This window comes from Ambystoma mexicanum, chromosome 9, assembly GCF_040938575.1.
Source record: "Ambystoma mexicanum isolate Mex_15411 chromosome 9, UKY_AmexF1_1, whole genome shotgun sequence".
Classification (NCBI taxonomy): Eukaryota; Metazoa; Chordata; class Amphibia; order Caudata; family Ambystomatidae; genus Ambystoma; species Ambystoma mexicanum.
The window spans coordinates 518074664-518094922 of NC_090931.1; the positions used below are offsets into that span (position 1 = coordinate 518074664).

General features: G+C 47.4%; 1 protein-coding gene across 2 annotated transcripts in view; it reads right to left on the reverse strand.

Moving 5' to 3' along the window:
* The window catches only part of PAFAH1B1 (platelet activating factor acetylhydrolase 1b regulatory subunit 1), a 1367099-nt gene that overhangs the window by 1101156 nt on the left and 245684 nt on the right, over positions 1-20259 (reverse strand). Inside the window, exon 3 of one of the 2 annotated variants that reach the window (XM_069615068.1) lies at positions 6220-6304. In XM_069615068.1, coding sequence (XP_069471169.1) covers positions 6220-6304 — 85 coding nt within the window. Of the gene's footprint in view, positions 1-6219; positions 6323-20259 lie in introns of both variants that reach the window. The other variant, XM_069615067.1, reaches the window with a different exon arrangement.

Here is a 20259-nt window from a genome sequence, read left to right on the forward strand (position 1 = left end):
AGTAGTCTCACAGTCTGACTGCACCAATTCTAACCTAACAGGGAGCTACCCTCATAGGATATGCGCCTGTAGCTGTAGTAGTCAGAGCCGCCGAGGCCTTTGCCTGTGCCAGTTGAGCCTGCTTAGGCTGCGTGGCTTTCTTCTCCGTCTGTGGCTTCTCAGATTTCACACGTAGTTTAGCCGGGGTAGATTACTTCCTCTTTGAAGAGGAGCTTGATGGTATGCTGGCAATGGAGGCAGAAGGTAATGCTGATTGCGCCCTATCCACTTAGCAAATCCCTTCCGCAGCGAACTGACTTGCAGCTCTTTGCCTTACCTTGGGCCCCCCACAGATGAGACGCCCTCAAAAGGACTTAGAAGACCGCTACTTGGAACAGCCTATCCTGGGCGAGGCATGACCCTGCCCGGAGCACAGGTCAGAGGCCTTGGTGTTAAGCCATTCCGCCAGCCTACTATGCCTGTCTTTCATTCTTTTCTTTGAGAAGCAAAGGCATATCTCGCACTCTACTTCCTTGTGGTCCGGGTGCAGGCAGTAGAGGCATTGGAGGTGCTTGTCCTCCACAACACATTCAGTAGCCGGCATTTGGTGCAGGGCCTGAAGAGGGACCTTCACTCAGTCATGGTCGGAGGGCGCAAAGTAGGCCCAAGAGGAGTTGTAGAATCTTCAATGGATCTTCACCCTTGAGGGGCACTGAACTTGACAGATGCCCGCTGTCGGCAAAGAAAAGAGCACACAGGCTTCTTTGAAACAAAAATAGAAATGTTTGTCGAAAACACAATACATAGCTCGCAGAACAAACTCGAGGACTCCCAACACTGAAGCGTGCCGTAAAAATCTGAAGATGGCTGCCAGAGGAGGGGCTTAGGAAGAGGACTGTCATTGGATGGGGCAGCATGACCCAAAGGACAGTGATTGGTTTAGAGGAGAAACACAATTTAAGTGAAAGTGAAACTGTTTTCTTTTACCAAGGGTTTATTCTTTTGCCTGAAAACAGTGAATATTCAATGAGCATGCGAATCCATGCAGACCCCATGCTGTAGAATGTATGGGCATCTATATTCTCACCCTTTGACACATTTTAGTATTCTCCCTACATCAAAACAATGTTGGATTGATAACAGCATTGCAGTAACCTGCAAAGCCAAAGGACATAGGTAGATGCAGGATCAAAGAAGCCCGACATTTGGATAAAAGGCTACAATAAGACACAAATTACTTCAGTTGTACTACAACTCGCCAGTTTTCAGATGCTCTGTATATTCCCCACGGTCAGGCTGGCAATCCTTGGTACAGATTTACCACAGCAGTTAACAGTAACGCCATGTGCAGCCTACCGACATCACACTGGACGTGCCTACCCACATCATACTGGACGTGAGCCCTGCAGCAAATATGGGAGGTAGAGAATATTCTGAAGATTAGCTCTGCCCATGGAGTTTATCGTCAGAAAAATACCACAGTGAACTATACTCTGAGCCTGTAAGGCTTGCAAGGAGAGGCAGGCAGTTTGCAGGGTGAGCTAGGAATGTTGAAAACACTGCTTTAAAAAAGTAATTTCGTGGGATGCCCGCCAGCATTGCTGTCTGTGCAGGCATCACACTGTGCTTTGTCTAAACGGAGCCTTGCTTGCATTGTTCAGATCATTTGGGGGCTGGATCAATCACTAGATTTCAATACTGTTCAAGGTTTTGAAGCTGCCCCAAAGTGCATTTGTGCACAATTTGCTTGTAGACACTTCTTCCGATGAATGAGCTGAACTGGTCAATGGTTCCCCAGCATACTCCGCTTGTGATGACAGTACAAAATCTACTGGGGTGCACCAGATGACGGCTTGCTTCACAAAAGCATACCTTTTCTCCGATATAACCCATGTTCAGTGCAACTGCCCTCGCCACTGGCCCTTTCTTCATTAAAGCGGATATGGGCTGAATCTGCCTCCGACACCTACCAACAAATTAGGCGCAGGTGCGTAGCCTGCCGTATCATGTAATTGAAGGTACAATATACACTCCATTGTGTGATGAGTTACAATATACATGCTCCACAAGTTTGCTAGTCATGTAGACAGTCTTTTATCCATTTGTTTATGGAATTCATATAGCGCTTTAAGCCAAAGCCCTTTACAGATAAACAGGTACAAAAGTGGGAGAAGCATAATTACAACATGAAACAAGTAATTAGAACAATAAGTAGAGCAATTTACTAAAGGAGGGGGGGGAGTGGGGGAAGTAGGGGAGAGGGGTTAGGTGATGGGGTTACAATGTCTGTTTTGAGATCAGGGAGGTGGGGAAGGGAAGGGGGAGTGGTCTGGTGTCAATCCCCCTAAGTGGTATCAGTGACAGGTTTGAGGTCATTGGGGGAAGGGGGAAGGGGCAAGCAAGGGGAGAGGTGGGGAAGGAGAGTTGGGGGTGGGGGGGGTGAATAAGGGACTTCAGGGAGAAGCGAAAGGCTGGGTAGGTAGCAGTGGAGTGGATGGAGACCGGTAGCGAGTTCCAGTGTAGGGGGGCCAAGTGTTGGAAGGAGCGGAAGCGTGAGGCGGCACATGGTGCGGGGGGTACCGTGAGAAGGTAGATGTCTGCTGAGCGGAGAGCGGGACAGGGAGTAGAATGAGGAGGGAAGAAAGGTGGGGGGCCAGGTCATGGAGAGATTTATAGACAAGACAGAGGAATTGAAATTTCAGTTGTGAGAGGAAGGGAAGCCAGCCAAGTTGAAAGAGAGGAAGAAATAGAGTCTTGAGGGCCGAGAAGACAGTACGAAGAGAGGAGTGGTAGATGGATTTTAGGGGAGTAAGGTGAGAGACAAGGAGACTAAAGAGGAGAGAGGAGCAGTAGAAGACGCAGGAGAAAATAAGGGAGGAGATTTGGAAGCATGGAATGTGAGAGGAGCGGATCTTGCGGATGTTGAAAAGGTGGTGCCGGCAGGCTCGAGAGGTTAGAGAGATGTGGTTGGAGAAGGAGAGAGGAGTCGAGAGGGAGGCCGAGATTGAGGCATGGGTAGATATGGGGAGGTTGGAAGGTGGAAAGTGGATGAAAGGAGGAGAAGATGGTGTTAGGAGGAAAGAAAAGCACCTCAGTTTTGTCAGTATTGAGGGAAAGAAAGTGGGATGACATCCAGTGTTTTATGGCCGTGAGGCAGGAAGAAAGTGTGGTGGAGGTCAGATGTGAAGGAAGAGAAGGAAAGAAAGTTGGGTGTCATCAAAGTGGTGGGAGATGCCGAAAGAAGAGGTGATTGGGGCGAGAAGGGAGGTACAGAGAGTAAAGAAAGGGTCAAAGTACGGATCCCTGAGGGACACCATATTTCAGGGGGAGGCTGGGGGAGGTACGGCCGCCCCAGGAGACAGTGAAGGATCGGTTGGAGAGGTACGAGGAGAGCCAGGAGAGAACAGAGCCTTTGAAGCCTAAGGAGGAAAGAGTGCTAAGAAGGGATGGTATACAGTATCAAAAGCTGCAGAGGCCAAGGAGGATGAGAATGGAAGATTGGTTAGCGTAGCGAGCAGTGAGGGGAGAGTTGAGGACATAGGTGAGGTGGAGTGTTTAGGGCGGAAACCAGATTGAGAGGTGGGAAGGAGGTAGTGGGATGAGACGAAGGCAGAAAGTTCAGAGTAGGCTAGGCGCTGGAGGAGTTTTGAGATGGTGAGGAGAGATTGGTCTGAAGTTAGAGGCAAGAAGAGGGCTAGCAGAAGGTTTCTTCAGGATAGGGATTATGGTGGCGGGTTTGAAAGCTGAAGGAAAGGTGGCTGAAGAGAAACAAATATTGAAGAAGGTGGTAAGGAAGGGAATAAGGAGAGGGTGGATTTTGGGGATGAGGGGTGGGGATGGGTCAGAGGGGAAGCGGTCGGGTGAGTTTTGGACAGGAGAAGGGAGACACAGGCTTGGGTAATAGGAGAGCAGGTGGACAAGTTGGCAGATATGGAAGAGGTGGAAGGAGGGGAGAAGGAAGGAGAGGAGAGTATGTTCTGGCGCAGAGAGGATTTTGGATGAGAGGTAGTTAGCGAAGTCAGAGGGAGAGGGGAGAGTTCGTGGAAGGGTCAGAAGTAGGAGGGGAGAGAAGGCAAAAAAGGGTCTGGAAAATGGCGGGATGGGAGGCTTGTGAGTGGAGAAGGGTAGAATAGTAGGAGCGCTTGCCAGATGAGAGGCAAGAGTCAGAGAGTGATATGAGAAATAAGAGGACTGATTAGTCAGAGAAGGGGATTTGAGCCAGCGACGTTCGAGACGACAGAGGAGGCGGCGCATGGACAGAGGGTAAGAGAGCCAGGGTTGGGAAGGTTTGTGAGGGGGAGAAGGAAGTAAGTGGATAGAGTTGGTCAAGGCTGGAGGTTATAGAGGAAGACCGTGAGGAGAGCGCGTCATCAGCTGAGAGGGAAGTGAAGTCGGGAAGGGGGAAGGGAGGAAGAACAGGATTCGAGGAAAAGGGTTGAAGTTGCGGAGGTCGCAACGAGAGAAGGAGGGAGAGGGTGGAAAGGGGGAGGAAGATGAAGAGGGTGAGGGGTGAGGGAGAAGGAGAGCAAGGCATGGTCGGAGATAGTTGGGGAGAGACGATACAGGGGAGGAAGAGTAAGAAGAGAAAGATGAGATTGAGCGTGGAGCGGATAGGGGGTTCAGAAGGGAGAGAAGAGGTAAGTGTCAAGTAATGATAGAAGAGGAGAAGAATGAGATGTGGATGTGAGAGGGAGGTTGAAGTCACCGAGGACAGAGGAGTAGGGGAGGGAGAGATGAGAGAGAAGATGGTCCAGGTCTTCGTAGAAGAAAGAGAGGGGACCAGGAGGTCTGTAGATAATCAAGTAGGAGATTGTGTGGGGATAGGAGAAGTATTTGAAGAGATATTCAAAGGAAGAGAAGGTGGGGAGAGTGAGGGAAGGGGATGAGGAAAGAGTTAGGGTGAAAAATGAGGCCGACGCCGCCTCCATGACCAGAGGGGCGTGAGACATGAGAGAAGGAGGAAGAGGGGGTGGAGAGAGATGCGGGGACTGTGGAATTGAAGGGGGGATCCAAGTATCGGTGATGCAAAGGAAGTGAAGATGGAGTCGGAAGAACAGGTCGAGGGTCACAATGGCTTTATTGCAGATGGATCGGGCGTTCCAGAGGGCAATGTTGATGCTGGAGGGGTTGGCAGTGGGGAGGTGGATAAGATTATGGCGGGTAGGGATTGTGCAGGAAGGAAGGGGTAGGCAGGGGGAGAGGTGGGAGGAGGGGGTGGGCATTAGGATGAGGGGAAGGTGGAGGAAGAGGGAGGGAAGCTGACGAAGTAGTGTAGCATATGAACAGCAAGGTTTAAACAGAATCGATTGCCTGGATCAGAAGGCTCAGGCATGATGAAAGGAGACGAGTTTTATTTTTTTAAAAGAAGTCATTGCACAGAGGACAGCTCAATTAATGAAAACCTTTGAAACTACGGTTGTATCTTTTATTCCCCAAAATTGAAAAATTATGTTTCCTTAGCTTTCTAAACAGATCCAGCAAAATCCTAATTTGTATAGCTTTTACAAGACTAACTAAAATGTTGTGTTAACATGGTCGCTCCACAACTAGAGGTCTCAGACGTTGAAAGCTTATGGAACTACCATCTTAGGACATCATTGTGATGACTTTTTAAAAATGTATTTTGTAGGTTAGTATTTTTTGGAGGATCAATATGATAACTATAATGAATTTGGATATTTTATGTTTAATATGGATATATGTATTAATTTTGTGTAAGGTTTAAAAATAAAACCAATCGCAATAAAAAAATGAAATAACTACCACTGTAACAATATTTTGTTAGTCCAATAAAACTTATCAAAACCAGGATTTTGCTTGATTTTACAACTGGACTAAACCGCACCAAAAACTCTCAAACAGAGCCAAAAACGAATCAGGACAGTGTACAAAGTACAAAGTATTCCCTTAACAAAACATGCAGTAAAGAATCTTAAGTAGACTTCGTGGGAAGAACTAGGAACCACTTTCTGCCAATTTACCTAAAATAAGGTGGATTAGTTGTGCCTAATGCTGCAATTTTCTATAAGTGTTGAGATTCATCTATACCAAGGATTCACAGCCTGAAAGGAAACATCTCAAAGAAAGTGAATCTATGAATGCTACACTGGTGAAGAATATTCACATCAGGAATAGATTTTAAAATAGGTTAACTCAAGTGACTTCTCAGATCTAAATTAACCATCAAGCTGAAGATTTGACCATTTTATCAGTCTGTTTAGCCAAAGAGCAAAAACTCACCATGTCAAACTCTGCTTCCTTTTTGAAAACTGAATAGGCTTCTTCATAGCCATTGGAACGAAGATAATCTGCTATTGCTCGATTTCTAAAATGGGGGAAATTCCTATATTAATAAAAAGAAAACAAAAGGACATAACAAATATTCTATTCAACGAACATATCCATGAGGAGAGCATTTACAGATAAGCAACATTGTAGTCATGTCTTACGCCCCCACATCTGTTCTACAATTATCTGGTCCTATCACATCCAACCAGTTACAAGGTGGAGAATTGTTTGACTCATCCAAGGTTTGGCTAAAGTCAGCAGTACCAGAGCAATAATCAAGGCACATAGGAGGTTCTGGGGACATCCCAAATCCCGACGCCATCTCTCAGGTAGAATCAGCTCTGGCATACACCCAGATAGGCAGCCTACCCCATGGCAGAGGGGTCACAGGTTCTTTGATACGATAAGGTTATTTATAACGCACTTAATACCCAGAGGTTTCTAAGCACTGACCTGGTTATCGAACCCGTGTTGCTCTGTCTTGCTACCAAGGTGAGCATGTTGCCCCTGAGCTATCCTCCCAGATATGTTGCCCCCGAGTCATCCCTTCTTTGCCCCCTACACCTCTACATCCTCCCCCCCTTTCTCCCCATCACAATAAAAATCATCTCTACAACATCCTAAAAACATGAAGACTGCTCTTATTGCACACAGGACAATCACTGCCATCCGCTTAATCTGGAGTATAGAACACCATCTTTATCTACATTAGACAAGCCCAAAAACACTGACTAAATTTCAGAATTCCTCAGGAAAAATTAATTGCACTCGTTAACCAAAGGAAGCTCTACACACTTAAGGAATCTCACAATACTACTACTACTAACAGGTCTCAACATTTGCACTCGCCACTGGCTAGTGATAATTGATGATTGGCGAGTAAGAAAATGGTGTTTAAGGTGTACAATTGCCGCTTCAAAAGGGATTGTATACAGGTTTCCAATTTCTATGTCGTAATAAAAAACAGGTGGGTTTGCCAATAGCCATTATCCAAAACAGCATAAGGTGGCTAACAGTTATGGCATGCCCAGAGCTAAATATGAGAGCATTCCAATCGACCTATTCTCAAATAGGGGTATCTCATTAATGCCAATTAATTCAAATAGACTGCTCTCAAATTGGTTGGTGCTGTTATAACCCGGTTTACAGTCCAACTATGGAGACAGTGCACAAATTCCACCATATGGGCACCCCACAGTAAACCACAGTTTCACACACTACTCAAAGAAAAGGATAATTCAATAATACAGTCAGATGCAATTTTCTGCATATTAGTAGTTCGGGAACAGATCCTACTTTAACCATAAAGGTGAATAACAGGGTTTGAAATTATTTAGCTCCTGCTAGTAGCCTGGAACAGCCTGGTTAGCTGGACACCACTGTTACCAGGGACTAGCTTTAGCTCCTCAGACAAACCGATGCCAACTAAACCTACCTATGTGGCAATAACTTTGTGCATTTGGGTCGATCTATAAACTAGCAATAGAAGCTCCTCGATCCCCAGTGCTGTAGCTCATTGGTTAATGCTGGATACACAAAAGCTGCTTTTAGCTCCTTCTCCAATCTTAATTTCGATCCCTGTAATAACTTCAATCAACTATATAGTGTATTTGGGGTACTGTGTGCTGGAGATATTATTAAACAAGGTAAAACAGCTAAAACACTTAATACAGTTTGGTGTGTCTATTTTGTTGTATTTCTCAGCTACCAATTTAACAGGAAAAGATGGCCTTCACTGGTATTTAGGCCAACTGGTAATTTTGGAACTGGATCAAATACCCAATTCCAGGTAGCCTTGAAGTTAGTTTTCTATAGCCTTTCTAATATTACTATTCACCATCTAAAGGTGAGCCAAACTCAGAACACCTGCATTACTATTGTGACATTCTGAAAAATATAAAGCAACTGGATAGTTCAAGTACTTTTCCGATGGCTCGTGTGTTTTAGAATGGAAATCAAGACTTATTTTATGTGCGGCTAGTGTATAAAAGACCACATGGACATCAGCGTTCCCTAAATCATCTGGAAATCATCTAAGAAATTCTTTGTTATTGGCATCCATAGTTCTGTTCCATCTACTCGGTCGCTGTTTATCTCAGACTGTCAACATTTTATTGAGGTAGCCCCTCTGAGTAAAGCAGTTTTTCTTCTATACATGTGTTTTGGGAGTCCAATTCACCAAGCATTGTCATGTGCCTACAGGAATTCTGCGTAAGGTATTGTCTGAACTCCACTGGGAGTGTGGCCTGATGAGGCAGTTCTAATTGCTTAACCAGGAGCTTCTTTTCATACACTGTCACATTTAAGATACCATAAATTACGTTCACCTTTAAAGTCAATCGCAGTACAATGATTTGAGGTTTAGTTGTAGATTGTATATTTTCTTCTTAAATAAAAATTCATATAAACTCAAGATGTTCTACTCTCTTGCATGCAAGGAAAGGTTAGGTTTGGTAGTGATGTCATACAACTATCAGTTCACTTGCATTGTCTGCGAACCACACCCACACATGCACCTCAAACCACATCATACAGTTCCATAGAAGGGCATAAATCTGGTACACATAGGCATGCTCCTTTTCTGGTGATATTTATTCTCAAAGGCAAAAAAGTGGAAAACATGGCAGCGCTATGAAAAGGTGTAATTTGAAAAGATACTCCTGTAGAATAGTCAAAACAATGACTTTTTATACAATACATTGAGTATCAAACCGAATATATCAGATATATTTAACCACATCTAAGCTGATTTAAAAGAACAAACAGATCTTATTTAAATACAAACATTTTAAGACCAAAAAATGCACAAAAACTCTCCACTACAAGAAAATATTAAATGTTAACCCAAATCTCTCGTTGGGTGGTAAATGGAGGAAATAGGATTGTACTCTCTGGTATTCTGATCAAATAAAGGAGCAAGGACATTTCTGAATGTATTTGGGTGCAGTGGCTGGTGCAGCGCAGTTGCAAAGGAGAAGACTTGCAGGCCAGATTAACCCAATTGTGTTCCCTGTCCATCAGCTATCGATTTCTTTTAGGCTTCGAAATTCGGTCCTGGGAGTGCAACCAGGCCTAAAGGACAGGTGGTTACACCAGCTCAACCCTTCCTTAATAATCTCACAGATTTCTTTGGTTGACTTACCATCCTAGCCACCTGTACCAGCAAATGAACAAATTACGGACCATTGAATATTACCAATGTAATGGATGTTACATCCACAGATTCCTCATGTTTGAAATATCCATATCCTGCTTTGCAGTCCCAGAAAACATTTAACAGCAGAAGGTGCTGTGCGGCAGCGCGTCCATGTCCCTCAACAGTAACCATTCCTGCGTCCATACGTAACATCAATGAGGATAAATAGCATGTGCTGGGCCTGTTGCCCGAGTTCTTAGTGTTTCCCTCCATCTGCACAGCCAATTTGAGTATTGTATAACCCGCATAGGCATTGAAAGTGGTATATTAAAAAGTTCACCCACAGTCAGAGGTATAGGCTGGGAGGGCGATGAGGAATCTGTGGGAAAAAAATGCAGTAGAAAAACAAGTTACTTCTTACCTTGTAACGTTCTTTCGATGGGATGTTCCTCCGACGTATTCCTCATCTTTGAAAGATCAACTCCCAGCTTGCTGGCCACGGAATATTTTTTTCAGTAGAGGGCGCTGCGCGTCGACGTCCCCCGTATCGGCACGGACGTCACCACACGTATAAATAGACTTGCACAGCGTCCGTTGCTCAGTTCCGTTTTGATGTTAAGTTTTACATGAATTGGTTATTGACCTTGAAGGAGCGTAAACTGCAACCACAAGGGAAGTATTACTGCGGGGATGGATGGGAGAGCGATAAGGAATACGTCGGAGGAACATCCCATCGAAAGAACATTACAAGGTAAGAAGTAACTTGTTCTTCGAAGGGATTGTGTCCTCTGACATATTCCTTATCTTTGATAGACTCCCATAGCAGTGGTGTGCAATTGGAGATGGGAGTAAAACGCCATGTTTCCTTTTAGGAATGAACCAAATGTAATACGGCTTTGCCAAACCTAGTCTCTTGACTAGAGGAGGAATCCAGGTTGTACAATCTTGTGAAGGTATGTGCGGACGACCATGTGGCAGCCGCACGTATGTCTCGAACCGGAACCCCTCTTTGGAGGGCCGAGGAGGCTGCAATACTCCTGATTGAATGAGCCCTAAGATTTTGAAGAGGCTCTTTCCCTGCCAGTTTGTAACATTCCAGGATGGACAAAATAATCCATCTGGAAATGGTTTGTTTTGTTATCGGTAGTCCCAATTTGTGCCCCGTCTGCTGATGTAAAAGCTTAAAGCCCGCCTTGGGTCCAGCCTATGTAGCCTTTCTTCCTCTTTCCCCAGATGGGGAGGCGGATAGAATGAAGGTAAAGTAATTTTCTGATTGATGTGGAATTCAGAAACCACCTTTGGGAGGAAATTAGGCTACACATGTAGGACAACCTTGTCTTTATGAAAAATTGTATGAGGGGCTTTACAAGATAGAGCTTGTAATTCGCTCACCTTTCTAGCAGATGTTAAAGCCACTAATAAGACAGTTTTAAGGGTGAGAAATCTTAGCGAACAAGAGTGGAGTGGTTCGAAAGGAGTACCCATCAGGAAATTTAAGACTAAATTTAAGTCCCATAAAGGAACCTGGAAATGTCTTGGAGGGTAGACAGTTAATCCCTTTAGAAATTGTATTACTAAGGGTAATTTGAAATACGAAGGTTCCTCCGCAGTGCGCTTGAAGATCGATAGCGCTGCGAGATAGCCCTTGATAGTGCCAACTTGAAGGCCCGAATTTGCCAAGTAGAGTAAAAAGGATAACACCGTTGGTGTACCACATGAAAAGGGGTCGATATTCTCTTCTCTACACCAGCTGCAAAACTTGTTCCAACGGCAGCGGTATAAAGACTTTGTTGCTGGCCTTCTGGCCGAAAGCAACACTTCCATGACGTCATCAGGGAGGTCCCAATCCTTGTATCTCAACCTTTCAGAAGCCAGGCGTGAAGGTTGAGGGTTCTGATGTCTGGATGGAGAACCTGACCTCCCTTCTGTGAGAGAAGATTCTGCTTGAGTGGATGACGAATTGGAGGGCAGATGGACATGTCCAGAAGGTCCAGGTACCATGTTCTCCTGGCCCAGTCTGGGGCAATTAGGATCATGGTTCTCGGGAATCTTCTCAACCTCCTGATCATTTGAGGAATGACAGGGACTAGTGGAAACGCATACAGGAGTGGGAACTCCCAGTCCACTACGAACACGTCCCCTAGAGCTCCGCTCGGGGGAAATTCCCTTGAACAAACCAGATCATACTTTCTGTTGGTACTGGTGGAAAACAGATCCACTTGAGGGGTTCCCCAAAAGGCGAAGTTCTCCTGAAGGACTTCCTGAGACAGTTCCTGCTCGTGGGAGACTGTGCCCTGCCTGCTCAGAGCATCCGCCGTCAAGTTCTTCTCTCCGGCTAAGTGGACTGCCGATAGAGAGATTCCTTCTTGAATTGCCCAAAACCAGAGCTGCATTGCCTCTCTGCAGAGTTGTAGTGATCCTACACCTCTTGTTGAGGTAGTGCATGGCCACTGTGTTGTCCGTCATTATTAAGACATTTTTCCCCTGTACAGATGGCAGAAAAGCTTTCAGCGCTAGTCTGATTGCTCTCAGCTCTAACAGGTTGATATGTAGTCTGGACTCCGATGGAGACCAACGACCGCTGATGGTCAAGTCGTTGGTATGGGCTCCCCACCCCGTGAGTGAGCCATCTGTGACTTATCTCCAGCCATGGATGCCAAAACAGTTCCCCCTTCAAGATGTTTTCCTGGCAGGCCCACCATTGAAGGTCTTGAGCCACCTTGTCCGGAATCTGAGAATTGCGACCACTGAATTCTCAGTGCCCACTGAAGAGATCTCATTCTCAGACGAGCCTCTGGCACAAGGAAGATGCAGGATGCCATGAGGCCTAGCAACCTCAAAAAGTCAAAGGCTGGGAGACGTTGGGCATTTTGAAAATTGGTGACCATCTGCAGAATATCTTGAGCCCTCACCTCTGGTGGCGAGGCTTTTCCCAGGGAAGTGTCCAGGACCGCTCCAATGAACTGGAGTCTCTGTGATGGTATCATCTGTGACTTCTTTAAATTGAGGGAGAAGCCCAGTTTGTGAAGGAAGTGGCAGACATAATCTAGCTGGATCTGAGCTTGTTCCGAAGATACAGCTCTGATCAGCCAATCGTCCAGGTAGGGGTAGACGTGGATCCCTTCCCTCCTTAGACTTGCAGCCACTACTGAAGTTAGCTTGGTGAAAACCCTCAGGGCAGAGGTCAGCCCAAATGGCAGAACTCGAAATTAATGAGAGCCGCCAATTGCGAACCTCAGGTATTTCCTGTGTTTGAGATGGATTGGCACATGGAAATATGCATCCTGGAGGTCCAGAGATACCAGTTACCATCTTGAACTTGTCCTTCCTGAGGAACTTGTTCAATTCTCGTACGTCCAAGATAGGTCTCAGTCCCCAGTCTTTCTTCGGTATGAGAAAGTAAGGGGGGCAGGGGGGTAAGCAGCCCTTGTTCCTCTCCGCTACAGGTACCGGTTCTATGGCACCTTTCTCTAGCAGGTCTACAATTTCCTGCAAGAGGAGCAGATCTGGAACTTAACCTGCCCCCTACTGGTGTTTTGTGAAGAGAGTCCTCGGAGTGGTTTGGAGGCGGCTGATGCAGATTCCGAGGGTAAAGAGGCACCTGCTGCGGCTTTTGTGTTTTTACCCCGTCCACCTCGGGTGAATTGCTTCCGACACCTTTGAACCGACTGTCCTCTGCCCTTTCCGAATGTGGAATAGAAGCAAAAGGACTTACCTCTCCAAGAGGTTCCTGAGGGGCAATATGGTGTCTGTCGGATTGCAGCTCCTAAGGATTTTGCTGCTGCCTTTGGTAAGAAGGCGGATGACAGTTTAGAAAAACTACAAACATCAAACAAAGAAGAGCCGTCAAAGGGCATATTCAAGAGTCTGCTTTGCACATCTGGAACAAAACCAGACTTTCGCAACCAAGCAAATCTCCTTGTTGTTGTACTTGCCGCCATGGCCCTGTTGATAGTCAGCAAAATCGATGCCAGTCTGAAGGGATTCAAACATTGCGCCCTTACCATCCTTGATGTTGAGAAACGCTTCCCTTTCTTCTCCCTCCGGGAGGCAGTCAGCCGCTGATGAAGCACACTTCCAAAGTGTGTGGCTGAACCTTGCGAGCGTACAAGTAGCATTGATGGATTTCAACGCCATGCTACATGCGGAAAATACTTTTTTGGCCATAGTCATATCTCTCATCATCCCTGTCCTGTGGAACAGTAGGGTAAGCCGATTTACTATCTGCTGAAGTAGCTGCCTGAACAACCAGACTCTCCGGAGTTGGGTGTTTGGATAAATATTCAGGGTCAGCAGAAGACACCCGATATTTAGCTGATAATTTTTTGTTAACTCCCGGGATTACCTCAGGTGTTTCCCAGTTTGCCAATATTCTCCTCTGTAATGCCGCATGAAAAATGGCACCACAGGATCCTCCTATAGCCCTTTGACCAAGATGTCTGAGGTCGTCTTGCTGAAAAGCAGGTGAGGGTGTGGACCATCCCATAAACTCTATTATCCTTGCCATCAAGGTCCTATAAGGGGTTTCAGCAGGTTCCCCTGGGTCTGGTGTGGCAAATTCCACTTCTTGGGAAGTGTCCAACCCACTTTCTTTCTGTAGAGTTTCATGGAGGTCTTTCAACCTACCTTCCTCAGAGGTAAATTCCTCTGGTGCAGGAGTTGCAGATCCCTGCAACTCAAAAGGTCTTTCCCGATCCGAATCCTCCCCTTCTTTATAAATAGAAGATAAGACCCTGGAGTGGTCAGGTCTTGAAAATGGTATAAATCCCATTTCCAGAGCAGAAGGAGCCAAATTTGTCATGATTGGCTGAGAAAACGTTGACGCAGAGGTTAAATGCTTCGAAGCCATCGAAAAAGGCGTCGAGAAAGGTGGTAGAGGCCTCAATGAACGAGAGTATCGGGATTCTACTCGAGGTGGTCAACGACATTCTCGTGCTTGAGGCTCTGGGTATGGCCACTGGCTGCGAGGTGGCTGTGGGTTTATCCTTTCTCGGCGTCAACGCTGATCTATGTGCCAAAGGGATTTTCGACGACGCAACTTTGCCTTTACTCAAGGGTTCGTGACGCTCTAGAGTGGCTTCTTTTGCCAGGTACTGCGACTCGCTGCTTTTTTTTTTCGGGTCTTTCACCCAGGGTATCACCCTCAGAAGTCTTCGAGGGGGTTGAGGCCGCTTTCTCGAAGACGCTTAGCATCTTTTTCCTGAATTCCTCCCACTCAGCCTGAGAGCTATGTTTTGTGGGGCAGGAGACCCTTTTTGGGGAAACGGAAGACGAAGACGAGGAAGGGGATCGTCGATGTCTTTTTGAATGCTTAGATCTCGAAGAGTGATGGGAACTGCTTCGAGTCCTAGAACGAGAATATCTTTTGTGATGGCGAGGAGACGAATGTCTCGACTCCGCCGAGGAAACTTTCGAAGAAGTTTTAACTGCCTTACCTCTCTCGAGCTTCCCCTTACGCTCCTTCAAGGCTTTCGCCGTCATGGATATGCAGTCCTCGCACTCCGAACAATGGTGCTCGATTCCCAGGCACCACAAACAGATCCTGTGAGCATCAGTCAATGACATTTTCTTCCCACAGTCTCGACATTTTTTGAAGCCGGACCGTGGAGTCGTCGGTTCGGGTGAGGAAGCCATAGAGTACGAGTCGGTATTCACGAGGCATATATTGATATATTTGACTGAAGAACTGAGCAACGATATTCCAAGGCCCCACGAAGCACGGAAAAACGGAACTGAGCAGCAGACGAGTATTTATACACGTGGTGACATCCGTGCCGATACGGAGGCCGTCGAGGGACATTTTTTCTCCGAGGCCAGCAAGCTGGGAGATGATCTATCAAAGATAAGTAATACGTTGGAGGACACAATCCCTTCGAAAGAATGTTACCAGGTGGAATTTGTTCTTCTAATGGATTGTGTCCTGCCACGGAGTCCTCATCTTTAATAGACTCCCACAGCAGATTTGGAGGTGGGAACAGTGGATTTTTGCCACTATCGATTGATGTTGTGTAGAACTGCTCTTCCAAACCTCCAGGCCAATGTTTCTAAGCAGTAATGCTTTGAGAAAGTGTGTAGTGAGGACCATGTAGCAGCATTACTAATTACCTGCACCCAAACACGTCTTTAAAGAGCCAACGTGGTAGCTACTCTGGTGGAACGAGCTCTGAGGTTTTAAGGGACATTCTTTCATACAATGGAGTAGCACTCCGAAATGCATAGGATTATCCAATGGGATAAAGTTTGTTTGGGCAGCGCCGGGCCTAGCCTATCGCAGGAAGAAGCTCTCGCAAGACAAGGCCGCAGTGTTGTGCGACACAGGTACGCAGGAGACACTGCTAGAGTACATGTAGCAAGCAACGCAACTTCCACGCTCCCAAGCCTTAAAGAACTGAGGATCAGACCCTCTGCGGCAAAGCCCTCGCAGGACAAGGCCGCTGTGTTGTGCGGCGCAGCTGTTTGGCAGCAAAGGGGCCTCAGGGTCGATTAAGAGCACGGATGATATCTCAGTCTATCAGCGTCCATAAGGTAAGAAGGGTCGGGAGAGTAGCACTGGTGTACTCAATGCAACTCCCGACCTTGCACGTTCGTCCCCATCTGAACATCTCCACGTGCGTTTCCCCCGCAACTTAACTGCCGCGTCTCCCGTCCTTGTGAGTCCTTCCCCTCTCCAACCATCAACACTTGTGATTTCCCACCGCAATTTAGGCTCCACTTTCCCACGTTCCTTGGGTCCCCCTCCTTCTCATGCCTTCCCTCTCCAGGTCTCTCCTACCCCCCCAGCTGTGACTTGTTTATTTGTTGCATTGCTTGCATTTCTTGTCTTACTCCTCCAGGTCCCTCAGGGTTACTAGTGTTTTGCGTATGTTTTACTGTATTTGCATTACCGTCTCACTCGTACTCCACCTCCCCCCCCCCCTTCAGTGGCATCTATTATTTTATCACACATTATGCTTGGTCTACTGCTCTTCAAGTCCCCCCCCACTAACTGTGATTATTGTAGTTCCAGTACTCCATGCTTACTGTACCGTCACCCTCTTGTACCTTCCACTTTGTGTGCCCCTAGTGTAACCCCACTCACCTCATGCATTGGCTACCTCCTCTTTTGCTCCCTGCTTCGCACCCCTCCATGGTGCTCTCGGTCTCCATCTCCTAACTGCTATTCTAGCTCGTATCCTTCTCACTAGAGGTCTGGTAAGAAGACACTCAAAAGGGACATTCTGGTCTCCAACCCAGGACTCCCTATTGCCAATACCTACCACCAGTGCTTCCTCCAGACAGACCCTCACCAACATCCTCTTTGTTGTTCCCTCTCCAGGCCCATGGACCCCCCCCCCCCCTCCCACATATATGGTCTCAGGATGCGCTCTCCTTTTTCCTCCTCTCCAATTAATGGTGGCACTCGGGAGGTCACACTTCCACTCTAAGACCATCATTAATGTCTATCTGAATAGCACTGTCTTGGTCCAGGGCCCTGAGCTCAATCTCCTTTTCGAAAGACGCTTCCTGCGTCTGATCAACTTCCTTCCTCTTCCTGCTAGTCCTACCGATACCTCTCTGGCTCCTCTGCCACCATCCATCAGCTTCTCCGACTACTCTACCTTCTCGTTCCTTCTCTGTCCATTCTCAGTCACATCTGACATCTCTGCAGGGCGTAGGCCATGCCTGTACCCCTCCACGGAAATCTTTCAAATGTGGTAACCTGCTCCACGTTGCTACTCGCTCTGCTGTCAAACACTCATCTGACATATGCCTACTCCTCGAAGATCTGGATGTCCTCTGCCTCACCGAGACATGATTCACGGCCATCTACGTCACATGTTTTGACACTCTCCTCCCTGGGGGCTACAAGATCCGCTTCGACCCAGAACCAACCATCCAGGAGGTGGAGTAGCCCTGATCTTCCCAGAGTGGATCCCTGCTCCTCTCACCTGTAGCTCTGTCCCCCAGGTAAATACAACCCCAGCACTGCCACCAACCTTCCCGGTCATCCAGCCCATGAAGCGTGTGTCAGTGGAGGCTTTCTCCGCTACTTTCTCTCCTCCTCCTGAGGCTGACTCTCACGGACAGCCCTCTCCAACCTGCATCTCTCAATCTCTAACACTCTTGACGTCCTTGACCCGGTCATGAGGATCCATCTGAAGACTACTTCCAGTTGCAACTCTTGTTACGATTCCAACCTCACCACCCTTAAATGCAAGTTAGGGTGGCTGAGAGGAAGTGGAGGGCATCAGGCTCATCCTCAGACAAACTGGCCTGCTGCCTGCTCCAAAGGCAATAAAGACTGCTATCCAAGAAGAGAGCATACGTCCAAGCCTGCATCTTTGCACCTCTAACAACTCGTCCAAACATTTCAAAATCTGCAAGGAGCTGCCAATCATGCAGCAGTCTCCACCTCTCCCGTCCCCTACCAGGCCCTTTGCACGGCACTGGATTCTCAATTCACCACTAAAACTCAGGCCATCCTGTCCACTCTCCTCTCCCTCTACCACTCCCAGCCCTTCCTTGGCCGCGTCTCCTCTTCTCTCCTCCTCGTTCACCCCCGACGATGTTTCTAGACAAGTCCGATTTAGGCCAGTCTCGTCAAAGCAGGTTCTCCCCTGCTCCTCCAGAACCATCAAGGACGATAGCGACACCCTCGCTCCAGCCTTGGCCGATTTATGCAATCACTCTTGCCACTGGAACCTTCCCCTCTCCCCCCTAATGCACTCCCTTGTGCACCCCATCCTCAAGAAGCCAACTGTCGATCCTTCCTCTCTGGAAAACTACTGCCCAATCTCAATCACTCCTTTCCTGGCCAAACTCCTCAAAAAGCTGGCCTTCTCCCGGCTTACTGAATCTTTTGGTTGTCTCCATGACCACCAGTCTGGCTTTAAAGCAGCCAGAAGCACGGAAACTGCTCTCCAGAACACCTGTGAACACTTGCTCTCGAATCTCGCTGCTAACCTTTCTTCTGTCCCAATTCTCCTTGATCCATCCTCGGCTTTCGATATGGTCAACCACGCCAACCTGATCAATCGTCTGCGTGACAACCTGGGCATCAGTCAGGCTCTAGCTTGGTTGACTCTGTCCGAACGACCCTCCCAGGTCAAACTTGTGTCCTTTCTCTCTACCAAATCCATCACTACATGTCGCAGTCCCCATAGCTCTAACCTTTCACCCGGGCGCTTCAAACATTACTTGGCATGTCTAGCCCACCTCATCTCTATGTTCTGCTCTAAATTTCAGTGAAGGAGAGCCGAGTATAATCCCAATAACAGTCACCCCTCAGCCGCCTCTACTATCTCACTCCAACCAGACTGTCTATATGCAATTCAGGAATGGTGTGCCTCCAAGAATCTCTCCCTTAATGCCAGTAAGACCAAGATCATTTTCATTGGGACCCCTGCTCCCTCTCACTCTGGCTACCCACCCTGGGCCCTATACCCTCGCCTTCCCGTCAGGCGAAGAACCTTGTGTTCATCTTCAACTCCATCCCTTCCTTCTCTCCACACATTTAACATATCTGAGAAGTCACACTAGCAGCTTCACCTCCTCAGAGGTATTCTTTTTTTCTCACTTTCCCACAGAAGCTCACTGTCTCCAGAACCCTGGTTCTCTCCATGCTGAACTACTGGAACAGCCTCTTTCTAAATCTGCCTGCCTCTACTTTACGCACCTTGCAACTAATCCAGAACACGACTGTGCGACTTGTAATTGGCCTCAAGCCCAGGGATCGTATCTCTCCAGCCCTGAAATCTCTGCACTGGCACCCGGTGGCTGCAAGGATCGAGTTCAAGACCATCTGCATAGTCTACAAGGCGTACTGTGGCTGGGGACCAAGCTACCGCCAACTCTTCCTAAGCATCTTCCTTCTGGAGCCATCCACTCATCCACCTCCCACTCTGAGGTGCAGAAGCTTCCCCAGGCAGAGAGTAGGGGGTAGATATCCATCCACGGCTGGGGCCTCCCTCTGGAACAGAGTCAGTCTCTCACTGCCCTGGTGATGCTCCTGTCTGCTGCACCAACTAGTTACCCGACGACCCACTAAACCTCACGGACAACAGGCTCCTGCACGACCAGTTGCCTCTTGCACTGCCTCCGGGATACCCACCCACTCAATTAGGGACTATCTGTAACCCTACAGTCAATCGTCTCCCTGCACTTACTTGAATCCCCACCCTGCCAGCACAAAATGTTTTTGCCACTGCACGCCCCTGCAGCCCCTGCCGGAACTTATCTTCCCTCCCACTCGCACAATCCGATTGAATCAAGGCCTAGTAAGATAGTTCGTTTTGTCCTCCCTCGGTCTACCCTTCCTCGGCTTGTCGCGCCTAGAAGCACCTGTGTGTACAGGCGCGTTATATATGACTTCTAGCATAACAATAAACAGTTTGGTCCTCTTGCCTGACATTTTACATCATATAAATGGAGAAGCCAAGCGCCCTTTTTGGGTCCATCCTGTGTACCTCTCTTCACCCTTAGAATGAGGAAGTGGATAAAAAGCCAGTAATGTTATTTTCTGTGTCAGGTGAAATTCGGACAACCCTCTAGACTACCTTCTACTTCCAAAAGATTATAAAAGGTTTACTTGACAGGGCGTGTAGCTCACTCACTCTGCGAGTAGTAGTGATGGCCACCAGAAAGATGGTTTTCGAAGTTAATCTGAGTGGACACGAATGAACAGGTTCAAATTGAGGTCCCACAAAGAAGATTACCCGTTTCAAATCCCTGGACGGGACTAGAAAGGGGACCGTTGGGAGAGCATTTGTCACTCCCTTGAGGAATAGAATGACAATCAACATCTTTAAGAACCCCTGCTCTGGCACGCGTTCAAAGATGGATAATGCTGCCAGGTAACCTTTGACAGTCTTCTTTAC